At 38.0% G+C, this 17,184-nt stretch overlaps 1 protein-coding gene across 1 annotated transcript in view; it reads left to right on the top strand.

Annotated features, from left to right (window-relative positions):
• NCKAP1 (NCK associated protein 1) overlaps positions 1-17,184 on the top strand; it is a 76,270-nt gene that overhangs the window by 24,929 nt on the left and 34,157 nt on the right. Inside the window, exons 3-7 of the mRNA XM_070956867.1 lie at positions 4,976-5,068; positions 5,265-5,321; positions 6,308-6,450; positions 6,533-6,623; positions 11,030-11,167. Of these exons, the coding sequence (XP_070812968.1) occupies positions 4,976-5,068; positions 5,265-5,321; positions 6,308-6,450; positions 6,533-6,623; positions 11,030-11,167 (522 nt within the window). The remainder of the gene's footprint in view (positions 1-4,975; positions 5,069-5,264; positions 5,322-6,307; positions 6,451-6,532; positions 6,624-11,029; positions 11,168-17,184) is intronic.

Genomic DNA, 17,184 nt, shown 5'->3' on the forward strand with positions numbered 1-17,184 from the left:
AAATATTATTAACTCTTATTAAAAATTGTGGATTTAAGCATTTGGAGAGATTGGACTGAATCGGCAAGATCCCGTCAATATCAAATATATTGATATTTTATAATTTTATTTTAATGGGACTATACTAAGTTTTCTAAAAAGATAGAAACATCTTTTATATAAGATGTATTTCCAAATTATTTTTACCTGGAATCATCTCCAGTACTTTCTGTGGAAACACTTAAGTCATACAACAATGGTCATCCATTGGCTAAGAAAAGATGTTATAAATATCTTAAATTTGAGTCCATTTTAGTATAGGATTATTTTTAATACTGGGGAAAACAGAAAAATATCTACTTATTCCAAACCAAATTATACAGGTTGAACAATATAATAGCTTTGCAAAATAAACATTTTAAAATGCATCTTTATTTAATCAATGACTATCTATTTTTCCTGCTTAGTTAATCATCTCACATTAGCTGCTTATACGTATTGACTCATCAGATATACTCCAAGTAGATAAAAGCTATGTAGAAATACAATATAGTCCTCAACTTGCAACCATTTGTTGAGCAACCATTCAAAATTATACTGGTACTGTACAAGGGGGACTTACAATAGCTACACAAAGTTGTGGCCATCGTAGAATCCCTGTGGCCAGGTGATCATGATTCCTGGCCTGCTGGCGTTCCCCATTCCTCATTCACGGCACCCTTACATCCTCTATACCAGGGGTGTCAAACTTGTGGCCCACAGGCCTGATGCATCACGCGCTGGCCATGCCCCCCCCCCCCCCCGTTTTAGCGAAGAGGGAAAAAGTCATGATACATAACGTGACGACGCGAGTTTGACACCCCTGCTCTACACTCTTTTATGTGGGACTGCAGCTTTTTCCTGCTGAACGACCTGCACAATCCTGAAGTTATGATAGTTGCCAGGACTGGCAGAATTGCTGTTGCTAATTGGTACAGTCACATGTTATCACATTTTGTGACCGAATCACTTACTGGCAGCAGTCCTAGTTCAAATTGATTTTATATCCTAGGTACTACTTACAGCTTCTTTTTCAGATAATGCAACTTCAGGTTATCCATACTGGATTTGCTTCTAGATTGCTGTCAGTCTGAATAGGGAAGAAGAAAACCAGTTTTAATTTTCCCTTGTTGACTTTATTTCAGCTGAAAAAAACTGTCATACCATCTTCAGACAGCACAAGCTAAAAAGCAAACCACAATTGCCTTGCAACTATGCAGTTAAGAAAATGCAGTCTTTAAGTTTGTACAGATATGTAGCTAAACTATAATTAGCCAAAACCTATGGTACTCTGTGAACAGTTTTACTTCAGTATCTGTGGAATTGCATTTTAGATTATCTCAATCCAAGTGATATATCCTGAGAATGGAACCAAATATGGCCTTCATGTTTCTTTTGTAGTCTGTTTAAAACCAAAGTTACCTGTTTTTGTTTCTTCTGATTATCTTATCTTCTGAATGATATAAATGAATAAATATTTCTCCATGGTTGACTAAAACAGATTCCATTAATATGCATTTGTTATCCTTGTAAACCCTTCAGCATGTCTTATTTCATCCATTACTAGTAACAACTATCAACGTCAGTTCTTATTTATGCTTCCAAAAATGATTCCTGTTAATGATTTTCAGGTGCAATTTATCTGCATTTAATTAAGGTATTTTAGGAGAAAGTAATAGAGAATTGCTTGAATGTTTATGAAAAAATGGAAAATGATAACATTCTAATTGACTTTTGTGAACAGATTGAAAAACTGTATTGCCCTCATATAGGTGAAACTCAAAAAATTAGAATATCGTGCAAAAGTTCATTTATTTCAGTAATGCAACTTAAAAGATGAAACTAATATATGAGATAGACTCATTACATGCAAAGCGAGATAGTTCAAGCCTTGATTTGTCATAATTTTGACGATTATGGCTTACAGCTCATGAAAACTCCAAATTCACAATCTCAGAAAATTAGAATATTGTGAAAAGGTTCAATGTGTCCCACTCTAATCCGCTAATTAAGCCATAACACCTACAAAGGGTCCCTGCGTCTTTAAATGGTCTCTCAGTCTGGTTCAGTAGGAATCACAAGCATGGGAAAGACTGCTGACCTGACAGTTGTGCAGAAAACCATCATTGACACCCTCCATAAGGAGGGAAAGCCTCAAAAGGTAATTGCAAAAGAAGTTGGATGTTCCCAAAGTGCTGTATCAAAGCACATTAATAGAAAGTTATGTGGAAGGGAAAAGTGTGGAAGAAAAAGGTGCACAAGCAGCAGGGTTGACTGCAGCCTGGAGAGGATTGTCAGCAAAAAGCCATTCAAAAGTGTTGGGGACTTTCACAAGGAGTGGACTGAGGCTGGAGTCAGTGCATCAAGAGCCACCACACACAGACGGATCCTAGACGTGGGCTTCAAATGTCGTATTCCTCTTGTCAAGCCGCTCCTGAACAACAAACAACATCAGAAGCGTCTTACCTGGGCTAAAGACAAAAGAACTGGTCTATTGCTCTTTTCTGATGATAGCAACTTTTGCATCTCACTTGGAAACCAAGGACCCAGAGTCTGGAGGAAGAATGGAGAGGCACACACTGCAAGATCCAGTATGTCCAGTAAGTCCAGTATGAAGTTTCCACAGTCTGTGTTGATTTGGGGAGCCATGTCATCTGCTGGTGTTGGTCCACTGTGCTTCATTAAGTCCAGGGTCAACGCAGCCGTCTACCAGGAGATTTTGGAGCACTTCATGCTTCCTTCCGCAGACGAGCTTTATGGGGATGCTGACTTCATTTTCCAGCAGGACTTGGCACCTGCCCACACCGTCAAAAGTACCAAAACTTGGTTCAATGACCATGGGATTACTATGCTTGATTGGCCAGCAAACTCGTCTGACCTGAACCCCATAGAGAATCTATGGGGCATTGCCAAGAGAAAGATGAGAGACATGAGACAGAACAATGCAGAAGAGCTGAAGGCCGCTATTGAAGCATCCTGGTCTTCCATAACACCTCAGGAGTGCCACAGGCTGATAGCATCCATGCCACGCCGTATTGAGGCAGTAATTGATGCAAAAGGGGCCCAAACCAAGTACTGAGTACTTGCATGCTTATACTTTTCAGAGGTCCAATATTGTTCTATGTACAATCCTTGTTTTATTGATTTCATGTAATATTCTAATTTTCTGAGATTGTGAATTTGGGGTTTTCATGAGCTGTAAGACATAATCATCAAAATTATGACAAATCAAGGCTTGAACTATCTCGCTTTGCATGTAATGAGTCTATCTCATATATTAGTTTCACCTTTTTAGTTGCATTACTGAAATAAATGAACTTTTGCACGATATTCTAATTTTTCGAGTTTCACCCGTATATTGACCTGACTTAAGACCATCTCTCAAAAAGAACATATCATTTCTCTCAGAATACTGTTGCTTCCCATCCTCAATTAACATAGCATATTATACATACAGTTTCAAATCTATGGCACTGTTCATGAGTTGTTATAGATGTATGACAACCATGACAACTGTCATAGTTGTCATAGTATGAAGCTTTAAGGAAATCACTGCCTTTATCATAGCATCCAGAGGGTAATGTATGTAGCATCCCCAAAGGTAATATTGCTGAAAAATACTGTGTGAAAGCTTATGTTCACTGAATATTCTTGTTTTCATATTTTGCTCTTCCATATCTTCACCAATGTCTTAACATGCTAGCCTCTTGCTTCTTTTTCATCTTTGTTTCTTTTGTTGCTTGTGTTTCAATGTATATTGTGTTATATTGGCCTGGTTAAGAACCGTTACCGTATTTTATGTTTGTATCTACATTTTATTTTGCATGCTTAACGTGGCTTTGCCTGGATATTCTTTTTTGGTAAGTTCTGAATTTTAAAAGTGTATTGTTTTTCTGTAGTAAACCTGTAAACTCTCTTATCACCAATCTTTCCCACATCAAGAAATCTGTCCTTCTTTTCCTCATGCTGATTTGTGCTCATAAATTGTTTTGCTTTGGCTAATTATCTGTATAACCAATACATAACACTTTTAATTTCATATTTAGATCTTCTGTGCCTATGTCACAGTTTTTGTACTAATGGGTACTAATTACCTAGTAACCAGGACTAATTAAAGATAATAGTCAAATATGGTTTGAATCATTGTCAGCTCTCAGGAAAAGATTGCAGAGAGCCCAGTGGTGTCCTCTTTTTTTATGTGTGTGCATACCTTTGCTCATGAAATGTGTGCACACACACCTGTGTATCACAGAGAGCTACTTGTTATTTGGAATGGGTGGCTGGCTGGCTTATATACACACATAGTTTGTGCTCAATATTTAACACTTTGGTTCAGCCAGAGATTTCAAGAAAAGAAACAAAGATCTGATTTACATGACATGTTAACCAATCTGACTGATTAACAGATACACACATGGTACCATCTCCTTTCCTGACTTGCTTGCTCTTTAACCATGGTCTGTGCATAAGTAGATAGAAAGAAAAAAATATCAATAATTAACCTTTTCAAATTCCAATTCATGCTACCTTGTAAGAACCATCCTTTCTGGGTTTAGGTAATGCTTTGGTCTTAAAAACAAAAAGCCACACACAATGGTTAAAGTAGATACATTTCATTGATTTAGATGTCATGCAAAAAATGTTTATTCCATCCACCCTCTTGCTTCCCTAACAGCCAGCCTTATGGTAGATGTTTGTATTCACAGAGGGAGAACTCCACTGAGCTTTTAGCAGAAAAGACTGCATCCTGCTATTTATTGATTTTTGTAAAATTCCTATAAAATACAATTTGATATTAGAGCTATACGGTAAAATCATCAGTAAAAAGAAATTATGGAAAACCTGATTCACATGCTTCTTGCAATATGATTTCTTGATTTACCAAAACTAAACTATTGCTTATACATAAAAGTATGTGTACATGTCTAAATATATATTTTTTTTCTTTAATTTACAGCAACAGCTAGCTCAGCTGCAGAAAGAGAAATCAGAAATTCTGAAGAATCTGGCTTTATATTACTTCACTTTTGTTGATGTTATGGAATTTAAGGTAAAGGTCTAAGTATAGATTAACTTTCTTGAGAGGCTTGTAGCTTGTAGCTAAAAGTTCCCATTAAGTATAGATTAAATCATTCCCTATGATGTTACTTTGAGAATTATATATAGCCTATCATAAATTATTTGTTACTGTAAAATGCTGTGGTCTAATAAACAATCATACCTTTCTCTTCCTTTTTATTTCAAAGGATCATGTCTGTGAACTATTGAATACTATTGATGTTTGCCAAGTCTTCTTTGATATTGTAAGTCTGAAAAAAATGAATCTTTGAAACAATTAAGATAGAAACATTATGAGGGAATATCAGGGTTGTATTGTTGCAGTTATATCAAGCTGGACCTGTTTCTTACATTTTTAAAGGATTGAAAACGGGACATAGGGTTCATACATCAAATTACTGTGGTTCCTCTGCTTAAATTACTGTTAAATAATGCTGGATCAGGAATATCTGTTCAATATGGTATTTAATTTTTATGTTTTAAAATTAAGTAATACAAGCTCTAGAAGCTGTTAAAAATTCAGGCAATGATCATTGATGACAAACTGCTGAACTGTGGAGCTTCCTAATGAATTTTGGCAAAACAAAGCCATTGGCTGAATAGGTTAAACCTATAATAAATCAATAGGGTTAATTATCTTTAAAGGTTTTTCTTTTAAATTTCCCCCAAACTACCACAAAAATAAAAAATCCTACTTCTCTGACTGTTCCATGCAACAGTAAACAGATTTGTCAGGAAGAGGATGGAGAATTAGGATATCAGCTACTGAAAGAACTTTAAATTTTGTCATTAACTACTTTTACATCTGGAAGCCAGAAATGTATTTTCGAGACATTTGACAATTATTTTATTGGATGAGCTCACATACCGTGTTTCCTCCAAAAATAAGACCCTGTCTTATATTTATTTTTGAACCCTGAAATAAGCACTTGGCCTTATTGCCATTGGCTCAAAAGCCCGATTGGTCTTAGGGGATGTCTTATTTTTGGGAAAATGGTAGAAGATTTTGGCCGGGACAAGTTAATAAGTCAGACCAAATCTGAGAGCTCCAAATGGTTGGGCCTGTGTCAGTCACAGACATCAGGGTCAATGGGCATGGAAAAATGCATGAAGAGTAAGAACTTGAATGTGGTATGAGTAATCTGCCGTAAAAGTGTGCATTGTTTAATCAGTGAATTGATACATTTCGCATAACCTTTTAAAAAGAACTCTCTTTGAATTTTAATTTCAGACCGTAAACTTTGATTTAACAAAGAACTATCTAGACTTAATCATAACCTACACAACATTAATGATATTGCTGTCTCGGATTGAAGAACGGAAAGCCATCATAGGATTGTACAACTATGCTCATGAAATGACACATGGAGCAAGGTATCTGATACACTGGGGGTCTTTGGGGACCTCATTCACTTTGCACAAGTATTTTTACACTGAATTCTTCTTTTGCTTTCAGTGATAGAGAGTACCCACGTCTTGGCCAGATGATTGTGGATTATGAGAATCCATTGAAGAAAATGATGGAAGAATTTGTACCACATAGTAAAGTATGTGTGATTTTTTCTGTTTGCTGAAATGTAATTTTAAAATTCAGTTAAATGCTTTATAATGTGTCTGTCACTATTTTCTTTAATGATTTTAAAATAATTAGATTGTTAATTAGGCCAGTTGCATAAATAGATAAAACTTTTTATTTGTCCCTTGTAAGCAAAATGTGTAAATTGCTGTGCTATTGTGATTTCTTTATGTTTTTTCCCTGACTTCTGAATTTGTAAATATTTTATAGTGAAATAATGTTCAGCCACTTATTAAGTCTTGGAATATAACCAACATTTCATAGTCATTATTCAATTCAATATTTTAGCCTTCACTGTCCCTTTTGGTATCATGTATGCTTATCACATTTTCTCAGTATTCTCAAAAATATAAAAATATATCAATATTTATATATTATTCTCAAAAATATAAAAATAATTATATATGATACTTTGGGACATAGAGTTTTCACCTTCTGGACTGTGCTTGCAGTAGTCCCATTAAAGAAGAATTTTACACTCTGCTAAAAATATGACATTCCTAATTATCACTTTCTTACTGAATGCAAGTATGCATGGCAATGGTAACCATTCGCAAGCATATGAAGAGGAATGTTTAAATTAATCAGACTTAATGGAATGAATCTTGAGGGAATTGTAAGACAAAAGGGAAATAAAACTCACTTTCCCTGCATTCCGTAAAGCTCTGTTAAAGATTCTCTGATTGCTGTATATTTGGATTGAATTTATAGTAACCAGTTTCATTCTTTATGAACAAGATGATATAATCATATTAGCCAGCAACCAAATGGCTTTTAAAGCTTCTAATATCTGTCACTGTTTGTATTTTAAAAAGCTCACTGCATTTTTTTTTAAACAAACTGGTTTAAAGCAGTAACTTTGCAAAAAGGAACAGTAGGAGGTAATGAAAGTAAACAGAAGTGTATTTGTGATGGAGCAGAGATGTTAAGGGACACATTTGGGAGTTGTGTGATGCCAAGCCCTGGCTTGGAGTACTGGACAGGGTCAGGTAACCAAAGATGTTATGGAGTACAAGAAGAATGAATTAATGGCCTGGAGAGAGCAGAGGATTGAGTAGATGAACCATCTGGTTCTGATTGCTCCAAGTGGTTGGTGTACCTTAATAAGTCATCGGTGGAAGCAGTTGGGCTCTCTGCTAGATTTAGTTTGTGTCTCAGAGCAGATGCAATATGAATCGAGAATGGAGGATATTATCATCTGTCCTTTGTCATAGACAAACTACTCTTTGATTGCTATGGAGTTAATTAGTACTACCAATCTTTTGTAGGATGAATGGGTCTATTCATTTATTCTGCCTCAGATGTCTAATGGATCCATCTGCTTTCCAGAGGACTCTTAAATAATTTACTGAAGCCCTAAAAGACAGTTGTGGAGAGGCCTTGGTTATTTACTGTGGAGACAACCGCAACCTTAGACAGGCTTGTACCTGAGTGACCTCTGCTTGTCTATTGATCTAGGGGAAATACTGAGTTTACTGAGAGCTTCAGCAGATGAAGTGGCTGCTGGAGAGATGCATATAGCAATGCTGACCAAAAAAAAGTGTAAATCTGATCAAATAAGATAAGAACATAGGTTCAAGCCTACACTGTGGCAGTAACAGTGGCAAAATGGTAGTATGTCTCGCATTCTTATTGTATGAATTACCACCTAGTTGTCCTGTTCAAATAAATCACAAAGAATGCAATAGAGGAGAATTTCTTGGGCTGCTGTTAGAATTGGGAAATAAAATCACTCAAAGAGCCTTGATGGTACAGTGGTCTAAGCACCCTGTTATTAGCACAGCTGCCTGAAATTACTGCTGGTTCGAATCTCTCCAAGGCTCAAGGTTGACTCAGCCTTCCATCCTTTCTAAGGTAGGTGAAATGAGGACCCAGTTTGTGGGGGCAATAAGCTGACTTTGTATAAAATATACAAAAGTATGAAGGCTATTCCTTAACGCATTGTAAGCCGCCCTGAGTCTCCGGAGAAGGGCGGCATATAAATCAAATTAAAAAAAAAATTATTTGGAAGTTGAAAATCTGCTACACAAACACTATAGAAGTGACCAGAATTACATTTGTTGATATGACCTGGAGCCAGGATCTGAGGAAATGAATTAGATTTTCTTCTCCAGTTGGCTCTTTTTATCTACTTACGACATTTTTCATAAATAATTTAATGCAGTACAGCTCAAAACACCTGCTTAGATTGTTGAGAAGATAGGCCTCCAGTTGCAGAGGACCCTGCATGAAACAGATTGTTTGGATGCTTTTTGGACTCTTTCATGCTTGGGTATGGTTTCAAGACCACATTAATCTCCCTCGGTAGTGAACCTTGGTAAGATTGGAATAGGGGAAGTGCAACCCTCACAATTTTGCTTGATTTCTCAGTGGCCTTCAGTACCATTGATTCTGCTGTCCTTCTACAGTATGTCAGAGGGTTGAGATCTTTTTTTCCTAAGGGGGCAATTCCAGACATTGGTGGTGGAAGAAGTCAAGGCCTAGGGTGTTCTGTTGTGGAATGCTACCGGACTGGACACTGTTACAATCTTTTTAACATCTATATAAAGCCACTGGAGGAAGTCATCCATAAACAGAAAGTTAAGAATTGTTGGTATGCTGGTTTAGTGAGTACAGAAGATGTCCTTGAGGTACAAAGGGAAGATTCATTGCCAAGGCATCAATCAAATAAAAAAAAATTGAACCTAAGAAAGTGATTTATGAAAATTACTCAGACAGTTCCTCCCCTGCCCCTTACAAATTCACACTAAGATAAAAGAGGGAGGAAGGGAAACACACTCAGATTTGCAAGATTCTGTTACTATACCTGTTCTAATAAAAATAGCTTTAAGTCTACACTTAAAATCTATTTCTTAGTCTGGTCTACCTTATGGAGGTGACATAAGATTCTCAGTCAAATATTTTGTGCCCCCCCCCCAACCAATTGGAACATTTGCTAAAGACTTGAAGTAAGGCTTGGATTATTAATGTCTGGATGGTGAAAAGCAGGCTCAGTTCCCAAAAGTTGGAATGACTTTGGATTCAGAATCCATTTGTATATTTACCATGGGTGAATAGGCAACAATATAAATTCAATAAATAAATAAATATTCCATCTTTAGTTCTGGATAGGATCAGCATCTCTTGTGCGGAACTGTTTCATAACCTGCAGTTCCTCCTAGATTCCCTGGTTTGACTTGAAGAACAAGAGGCAGCTTTATTTAAGGAGGACCTTCTCATCTTGTGTGCCAGTTACGGCCTTTTCTGAATCAAAATGTCCTCCTCATAGTTAATGTGCCTTGACTACTTTTCGACTACAGTAGTCCAATTACCTTTAAAGGTAAAGGTAAAAGTTCCCCTTGCACATGTGCTAGTCGTTCTCGACTCTAGGGGGCGGTGCTCATCTCCGTTTCAAAGCCGAAGAGCCAGCGCTGTCCGAAGACGTCTCTGTGGTCATGTGGCCGGCATGACTAAACGCCAAAGGCACACAGAATGCTGTTACAATGCACTTTACATGCCCTTAAAGATACCTAGGTAGTAGATGCAATCCAAAATGCAACAGTTATGGATGCCACTTGATTGTCCATGTAATGCCTCTTATTTCAGAGCTGCATGGGTTGGCTGGTAGTGCAATTCAAAGTACTTTAAAACTCTTCATGATTCAGCAGTTGAGTGTTTAGAAAACCAAAACTTCCCTGTGGTGTATGCTTGTTCAATAAGATTTTGAGGGAAGACTTGTGAACAGATTATTCTCTCATTGCAAAGGCTGTGGGGGTGAGCTATCTCAGTTTCTTGCCCCCCCCCCCATTGAAATCTGATTAGCCCCAACCCACTTGGTATTTTAGAAAGCTAATATGTATGGCTTTTTAAGAGGGCTACAGAGGCTGGTGTGTTGTGAGCTTCTCTCTTTCCCACAGGAGAAATATCTGTTTTAATTGGATTTTGGCTCTTTGTATATGAGGTGATGATGATACATTGAACATATTTCATTTGTTTTTGTCTTGTTGCAGAATATGGATGTGTAAGCCATTTAGAGTCAGATACATTTGGACTGATGTGTAAGCCTTTGTAATAAATAGCAATAAGTAATACTGTTTTCTTTCAGCCAGAGATAGAATGTGAATTTACTATATATCCCATCACAGCTGTTTTGACGCAGGCTTAGCTTGCCGGTTCTCTGGATATACAGGCACTTAAAAACAGCAGGGTGCATTTTACATGTAGTCATGTAAATACTACTTTTAGCATGCAAATTGGAGTCAACGTTCAAGTTCTGCTATGAATTTCTTAAACATGAGTGACATTGGATGTTTGAATCTGTGATGTTAGATTCAAATGTTATTTATTATCAGATTTTAAAATGTATATATATTGATTTATTATTAATTTGCGCTCTAGGCTCTTTCAGATGCCCTCATCTCACTTCAGATGGTCTATCCTCGTCGGAACCTTTCAGCTGATCAGTGGAGAAATGCCCAGCTCTTGAGCCTCATCAGTGCTCCCAGCACAATGCTTAATCCTGCACAGTCAGACACAGTATGTAACTCTTTGATTGATCTGTGTTATATTTATGCCTTGAAACCAGAAATAATTCCTTCTTTGGTTCCTCCTCATGCCATAGGGAAGGGGCAGCTCTGATGATGTGTGGGGAGGAATGGAGAACTTTCATCCACGAACCTTAATTATCCTTTGAATTCAGCTTGCTCGCTGAGTTTATATATTATGCCTAAATGTAGGTTAACATAAATTAAGTGATGCATTTGCATAACATCTTATATTCAGGCAAATAACTATACTTATTTATAAGTAGTTAAAATATGCTTCTGCAGCCTCATGTGGAGAACCCAGGGGAGCCCACAATCATGAGGCTGTTTAGACCCCTGAAAGCTCTCCCTTCTCCTTTTAACTAACTTTAATCTCTTGCCTCCTCTTAATATTTTTAACTTTTATATATACTCTTTTGTGTTTTAATGTTTTATTGTACAGAGTCCCTCTTTGAGGGAGATGGGCAATACAGAAATGTGAAGAAGTAATTAATTAAAAAGCTTAAAATACTGGCTGAGATAGTGACATGCTAAATCATAAAGTTTGCATTGCTCTTTTAACTTAGATGGGCTATCTTATATTAACCCAGTACTTAATGGTTCTTTTATTGAATAGCCCAAAGGCCTTTTCAAAAAAAAAAAAAGAAAGAAAGAAAGAAGAAAGAAAGAAAGAAAGAAAGAAAAAGAAAAAGATAAAACAAACAGTTACAGAAATAACAATCTAAAAATATATGATATATGACATTTAAAATTTAACAATATCGAAGTTCAATAACTAGATTTCCAAAACTAGATAACCCAAATAAGATAGCTCCTCTCTAACTCAGCTCATCTTTCTTACAATTAATGAAATTCTTTTTGATATAACTGGCTCGTATTGCTGTCAGCCTTTTAAGATAGCGAGTAATAGCCCTTACCAGGGGAGGAGAGTCTGCCTTCAATAGAAATGATAATTTATGCCTTACATTCCAGTGGGGAAATTTATTTATAATTGGGGACAGATATTGTTTTCTTACTTCCTCATACAACCTACATTCAAATATTATATGCGCCGTATCCTCCACGACGTTTGCCCCACATATACATGTTCTTTCGTTATACGGGATTTTCCGGTAACGGCCGAATTTGACGTTGGTATCTAAAAGTTCAAATCTAAACTTGACAAATAGCTCTCTCTCCACTGATGGCATTTCTAGATGTAAATATTTTTCCAGGGTAAAATTGTTTTAACTGCTGTCAGAAGCTTAAGGGAGTGATTAGTTGAAAGAGTTTCCATGTCCATTTGCCCATGTATATCTTTAATCCATTGTTTAACTTGCTTCAGTGTGTCACACAATGGGAACCCTACGCCATATCGATTCAATATTTCTGACAGCCGAGTTAGCCAGGAATACCTTTGAGGATTTGAAATCTGCTGTTCCTCTAGGCAGATTTTGGGAAGTCTGCTGGCTTCCATCTGAGTCATTTTTAGCCAGTAGGCTACCGCCCTAGTAATTGTGTAGATGTGCAGTGAAAAATGTCCCAATTCAGCTCTGACGGCTACCGCCGAAGTGGAATTGTTTACTCCCAGCATCCTCCTTAACAAATTATTTTGAGTTCTCTCCAATATGGGGGCCTCTGTAAGACCCCAGATTTCGGCACCGTAGAGCATAATCGGAACAAGTTTAGCCTGAAAGACTTTACGAATTGGTAAAATCGAGGTTGGTTGAATATGTTTACTTAATTTGGATACAAGGCTAGCCCCAGCTCTGACCTTTTGAGAAAGGTATTGATGGTGCGGAGTCCAAACACCTGCACTGGAAAAAAACAATTCCAAGATAGGTATATTGGGTAACTTGCTCAATCTTTGTGTCATTAATATGCCAATTATGCTTTTTATTCTTATTGCCAAAGACTAAAACTTTTGATTTAGCTACATTTATGGCGAGAAGTCTCCTCATCTCTATTTGGGTTCTAGAAAACAGCACTAAGTCATTGGCGTACATTAATACATTAATAAATCTTGAGCCTATTTGGGGGCTATGCGTCAGAAGATCTTCCATCTGCGGTGGGATATCATTTATATAAAGGTTAAAAAGAGTAGGGCCCAGCAGGCAGCCCTGCCTCACTCCTCTAGTTGTCGGCATGCTGTTTGTTGAGGCCCCATTTGCCGCATATCTGACTCTAATTGCCGTATTAGTATAGAGAGTCCTGATCAACAAAATAAGTCTGGGGTCCATCCCCATGGCTTGTAGTTTCCTCCACAGATGGTTCCTATCTATAGAATCAAAAGCAGCAGTAAGGTCAATAAAGGCGGTATACAGCTTTTCCCCCTGAGTCTTGTATTTATTAACTAAGTGGGAGAGGACAAAACAATTATCAATGGTAGACCTACCCGATCTAAAACCTGCCTGCTCATTTGCCAGAATTTCCTTATCCAAGCACCAGTCCTCTATTTTATTTAGCAGATGCTTCGTATACATTTTTGAAATTATATTGAGAAGGCTGATGGGGCGATAGTTAGATGGGGCGGCTCTGTCACCTTTCTTGAAAATTGGAAAAGCTATAGCTAACCTCCACCCTTCAGGGATTATCCCTACTTTATCGATATAAGTAAACAGTGCTACCAGCACCAGTACCCAAAAATCAATATTAGACCTAAAGAGTTCGGGAGGCAGCAAGTCCTCTCCGGAGGCCTTCCCGGCCTTTAAGGATTGTATTATATGTTTAACTTCAGTAGAGGTAACTGGTGTCCATTCCGGACATTTCCTTAATTCCTGCTGGAGAATATCCAGTTGCAAGACATTCGTTGTATTGTTACCATCAAATAAAACAAGATAGTGCTTCTCCCATTTTACTGCTAATATATCAGTGTCCATGAATGGGGAACGTTGTTTTAATATACTGGCTATCTTGTGCCAAAAGATCGTAGGGAATTGGGATTTCGCTGCCATTTCTACCTCTTTCCATATCCTGATGTTATAGCTACTTTTCTTGTTTTTCAGGAGGAATTTGTATGCTCTCCTGAGTTGAACCATATTTGAATAATCACCATCCTGTCTGGACCAGTTAACTTTCCTAACTGCGGCTCTTAGATTTGCCCTCAACCTATGGCAATCGTCATCAAACCACTTTCTAGAGATCCCATCTATTTTGCTATCATTCTGGATCATTAAGTTCTTAAGAGTAGAAGTTAACTCTATATAAACTGGTATTGGGGTGTTGTCTCCGGGCTTAGATTGGGAAATTTCCCTTGCTAGCTGTCTGGCTTCGTCTGAGCCCAGATAAGTGGTCACAGATTCAACATCAAGTCTGTGCCAATATAACCTTTTGTAGTTATAAACTCGGGCGTTTACTAAGATGTCAGTTTCCTCTCTTAAATGAGGCCTAACTTCTGAAGAGAGTGAAACCAGAGCCGTGATGGGAAAGTGGTCTCTTTCCTCTTTAAATATAGCTCTTACATCTGAAAAATGGTGTACTAAACTAGAGGAAATGCAAATATAATCAATAGAGGTTGATGTTTTGTTGGATGAGAAAGTATAGGGATATATATACCCCTCACTCAGGCCACTAAGTACTTGCATATCATTCATAAACAGCAGAGAAATTAACCTCTGGGCATATTTATTGGCCCTCTTGTCCATTGAGGACCAGGTGAACTCATTATAAAAATATCCAGTTGGTACCAGGCCTCGCTTAACATAGCTCTTCATTGAGGGGCCTAGTCTTGCGTTAGTATCTCCAGCTAATATAATTTTTGCTTGGGGAAAGCGTCCCTTTAAAGTAGCTAATACTGAATCCAATTCATCCCACAAATCCCTTCCTAGAAGGTGGAGTGAAAAAGGAGCAATATATACATTAATTAAGATTAAGTCCATCCCCCTGAACAAAAATCTAATAGGCAGAATATATTGGAATTGAGGGTCTAAAGAAATTTCTTCACCCTTCCATCCCATATCCCTTTTGACCATCGTGGTTAGACCCCCAATTGCCCTCCCTCTTAAATTGACTTTGCCTGCCGGTTTATGCCATGAGGCAAAGCCCGGTAAGCTGATCTGTAGATCATTAGTAGTCAGCCAGGTTTCTTGAAGGAGGATGAGATGATGTGTTGAAATCAGTTTTATAAGATCCATCCGGTTTGCAGTGCCTTTCCAGCCAGCTATATTCCAGGACAGGAGGGAAAGGCTAGGGACATAAGATGCCCTAGTTATTGGCCATTTGTTGTCTAGTCAATCACCCCGAGGCACTACTCCTTGTGTCTCACCCTCCACCCTTCTGGAGGAGGTGCCCGGAATTACTACCACCGCCTTCTCTGGAGTGCCAAAGGAGACAAAAGTGGCCTCTGGTTGTTGCGGAAGTGTCTCACCCGTTCTTAAGGAAGATAAGACAGGTGAGGGCAGTTGCACACTTGGGGGAGGGTGAACTTCTGCCGCTACGTTCATGGTCTTTGTTTCTTTGAAAAGTCTTTTGCCTTCCCTTCTATCCCGCTGGACGGACTTAACAACTTTAGGCCTTGTCTGATCATGCTTTCCCTGTTCTTCCAACTTGGACAGCCTTCTCGTTAAACTGCAGGCTTCTGCTAGCGAAGATCTTAACAAGTCAAATTCAATTAACATTGACCTTTGCTCCTTTGGAGACAAGGAGACAAATTCGCTGATTATAACATCCTTGGGCTTATCGGTACTTGCCTTCATATATGGGACCTCCCTGGTCTGGTCTGTCTCCATAGTTTCTCCGGATTCTAGAGGAAAGACCCTGGAGGTAGCAAAGTGGTTCCTAGATACCATTTTTGATGTTTGGTTGAAATGTGGTTTAATAGACCCACTCGAGAAGACTCTTGTAGGAATGACTTCAAATCTGAGCAGGAATCCTTTTCTTTTCATTACAGCATTCGGAATAGTATTGCTGTCAAAATGCAGTATTAGTCGAACACAATTGCTATGCTGGGGAAGTTTTTCGTATCTGAGTAGATCTATTAATAAAGGATCAGATTTCAATAGCTGTGCAAGTGAGAGAATTATCCTTTCCTTTGAAGTCCATTGAAGTTGCATGGAATTTTCCTTATCCTTAAAGCAATTTGTTTCTTTAACAACCTTCTTCCTTGATGAGGGTTGACATCAGTTCTTGGAATGCTTTGTTGTTTGGATTGAGATCTTAAACCCTTCCACTCTCTCCGCGCATCGGGTAGGTGTGCAGTCTCACCTTCCTTAGCTGCAGGGTGAGGGTTATTTAAATATTGAAAGATCCTCTCGATGTCTCTTTTGATCGATGTCAGTAGGTCATATATTGAATCTACTGTATGCGCAGTTAACATGCTCTGAGTACAGACCATCTCTCTGAGGTCTGAATATGTCGGAACTTCTCTTAAACAGCTAGAAATAGGAGAGGGGATAAAGCTTGAACAATCATCCATTCTAGCAGGCGAATTTAAATCTGAAATCTGGGAAAAAAGCTCCCTTTCTGTATCTCCCTCTCCCAATGATACAGTCGACGGAGACAAAGTTCGAAGTTCGGCTTGGGGTTCTGGATTACACCTCTCCATAAAGTCGTCCAATTTAAGCTGTTTAAGAGGCTTGGAGTAGTTAAACTCTCTCATAGATTTTGGGGAGAGAGAGTAAGATCTCTGCCTCTTACTTTTCTTTACCATTTTAGTAGATAATTGATCCAATATCTCTCAGCGAAATTAAATATCGCAACAATTTATCCTCCCTCAGCAATCGTAGTTAAAGTAGGCCTTGATGATGGTCTCAGCCGAGGCACCACGGAGGTAAAAACCAATCTCCTTTCCAAACAGCGGCTTATATCTATTAACCCAGTTAATATAGTGGTCTGGTATCTGGGAATATTCAGCTGCCCCAAACACTGTAAAGTGGTAAAACGGGGATTAAATCTAAACAAACAAATTATTATTAATGCCAAGTTGTGTACATTAATTAATTTTGTACATTAGTGGATTTTTTCCATATGTAAATTAAAAAGCAATCTACTGGCCAACTGAAAGACTGTCTATTCCAATATTGAGGCCAACCA

This window comes from Pituophis catenifer, unplaced genomic scaffold (genome assembly GCF_029215685.1).
Source record: "Pituophis catenifer annectens isolate HBS135680 unplaced genomic scaffold, rPitCat1.0.hap2 SCAF_1, whole genome shotgun sequence".
Lineage (NCBI taxonomy): Eukaryota > Metazoa > Chordata > Lepidosauria > Squamata > Colubridae > Pituophis > Pituophis catenifer.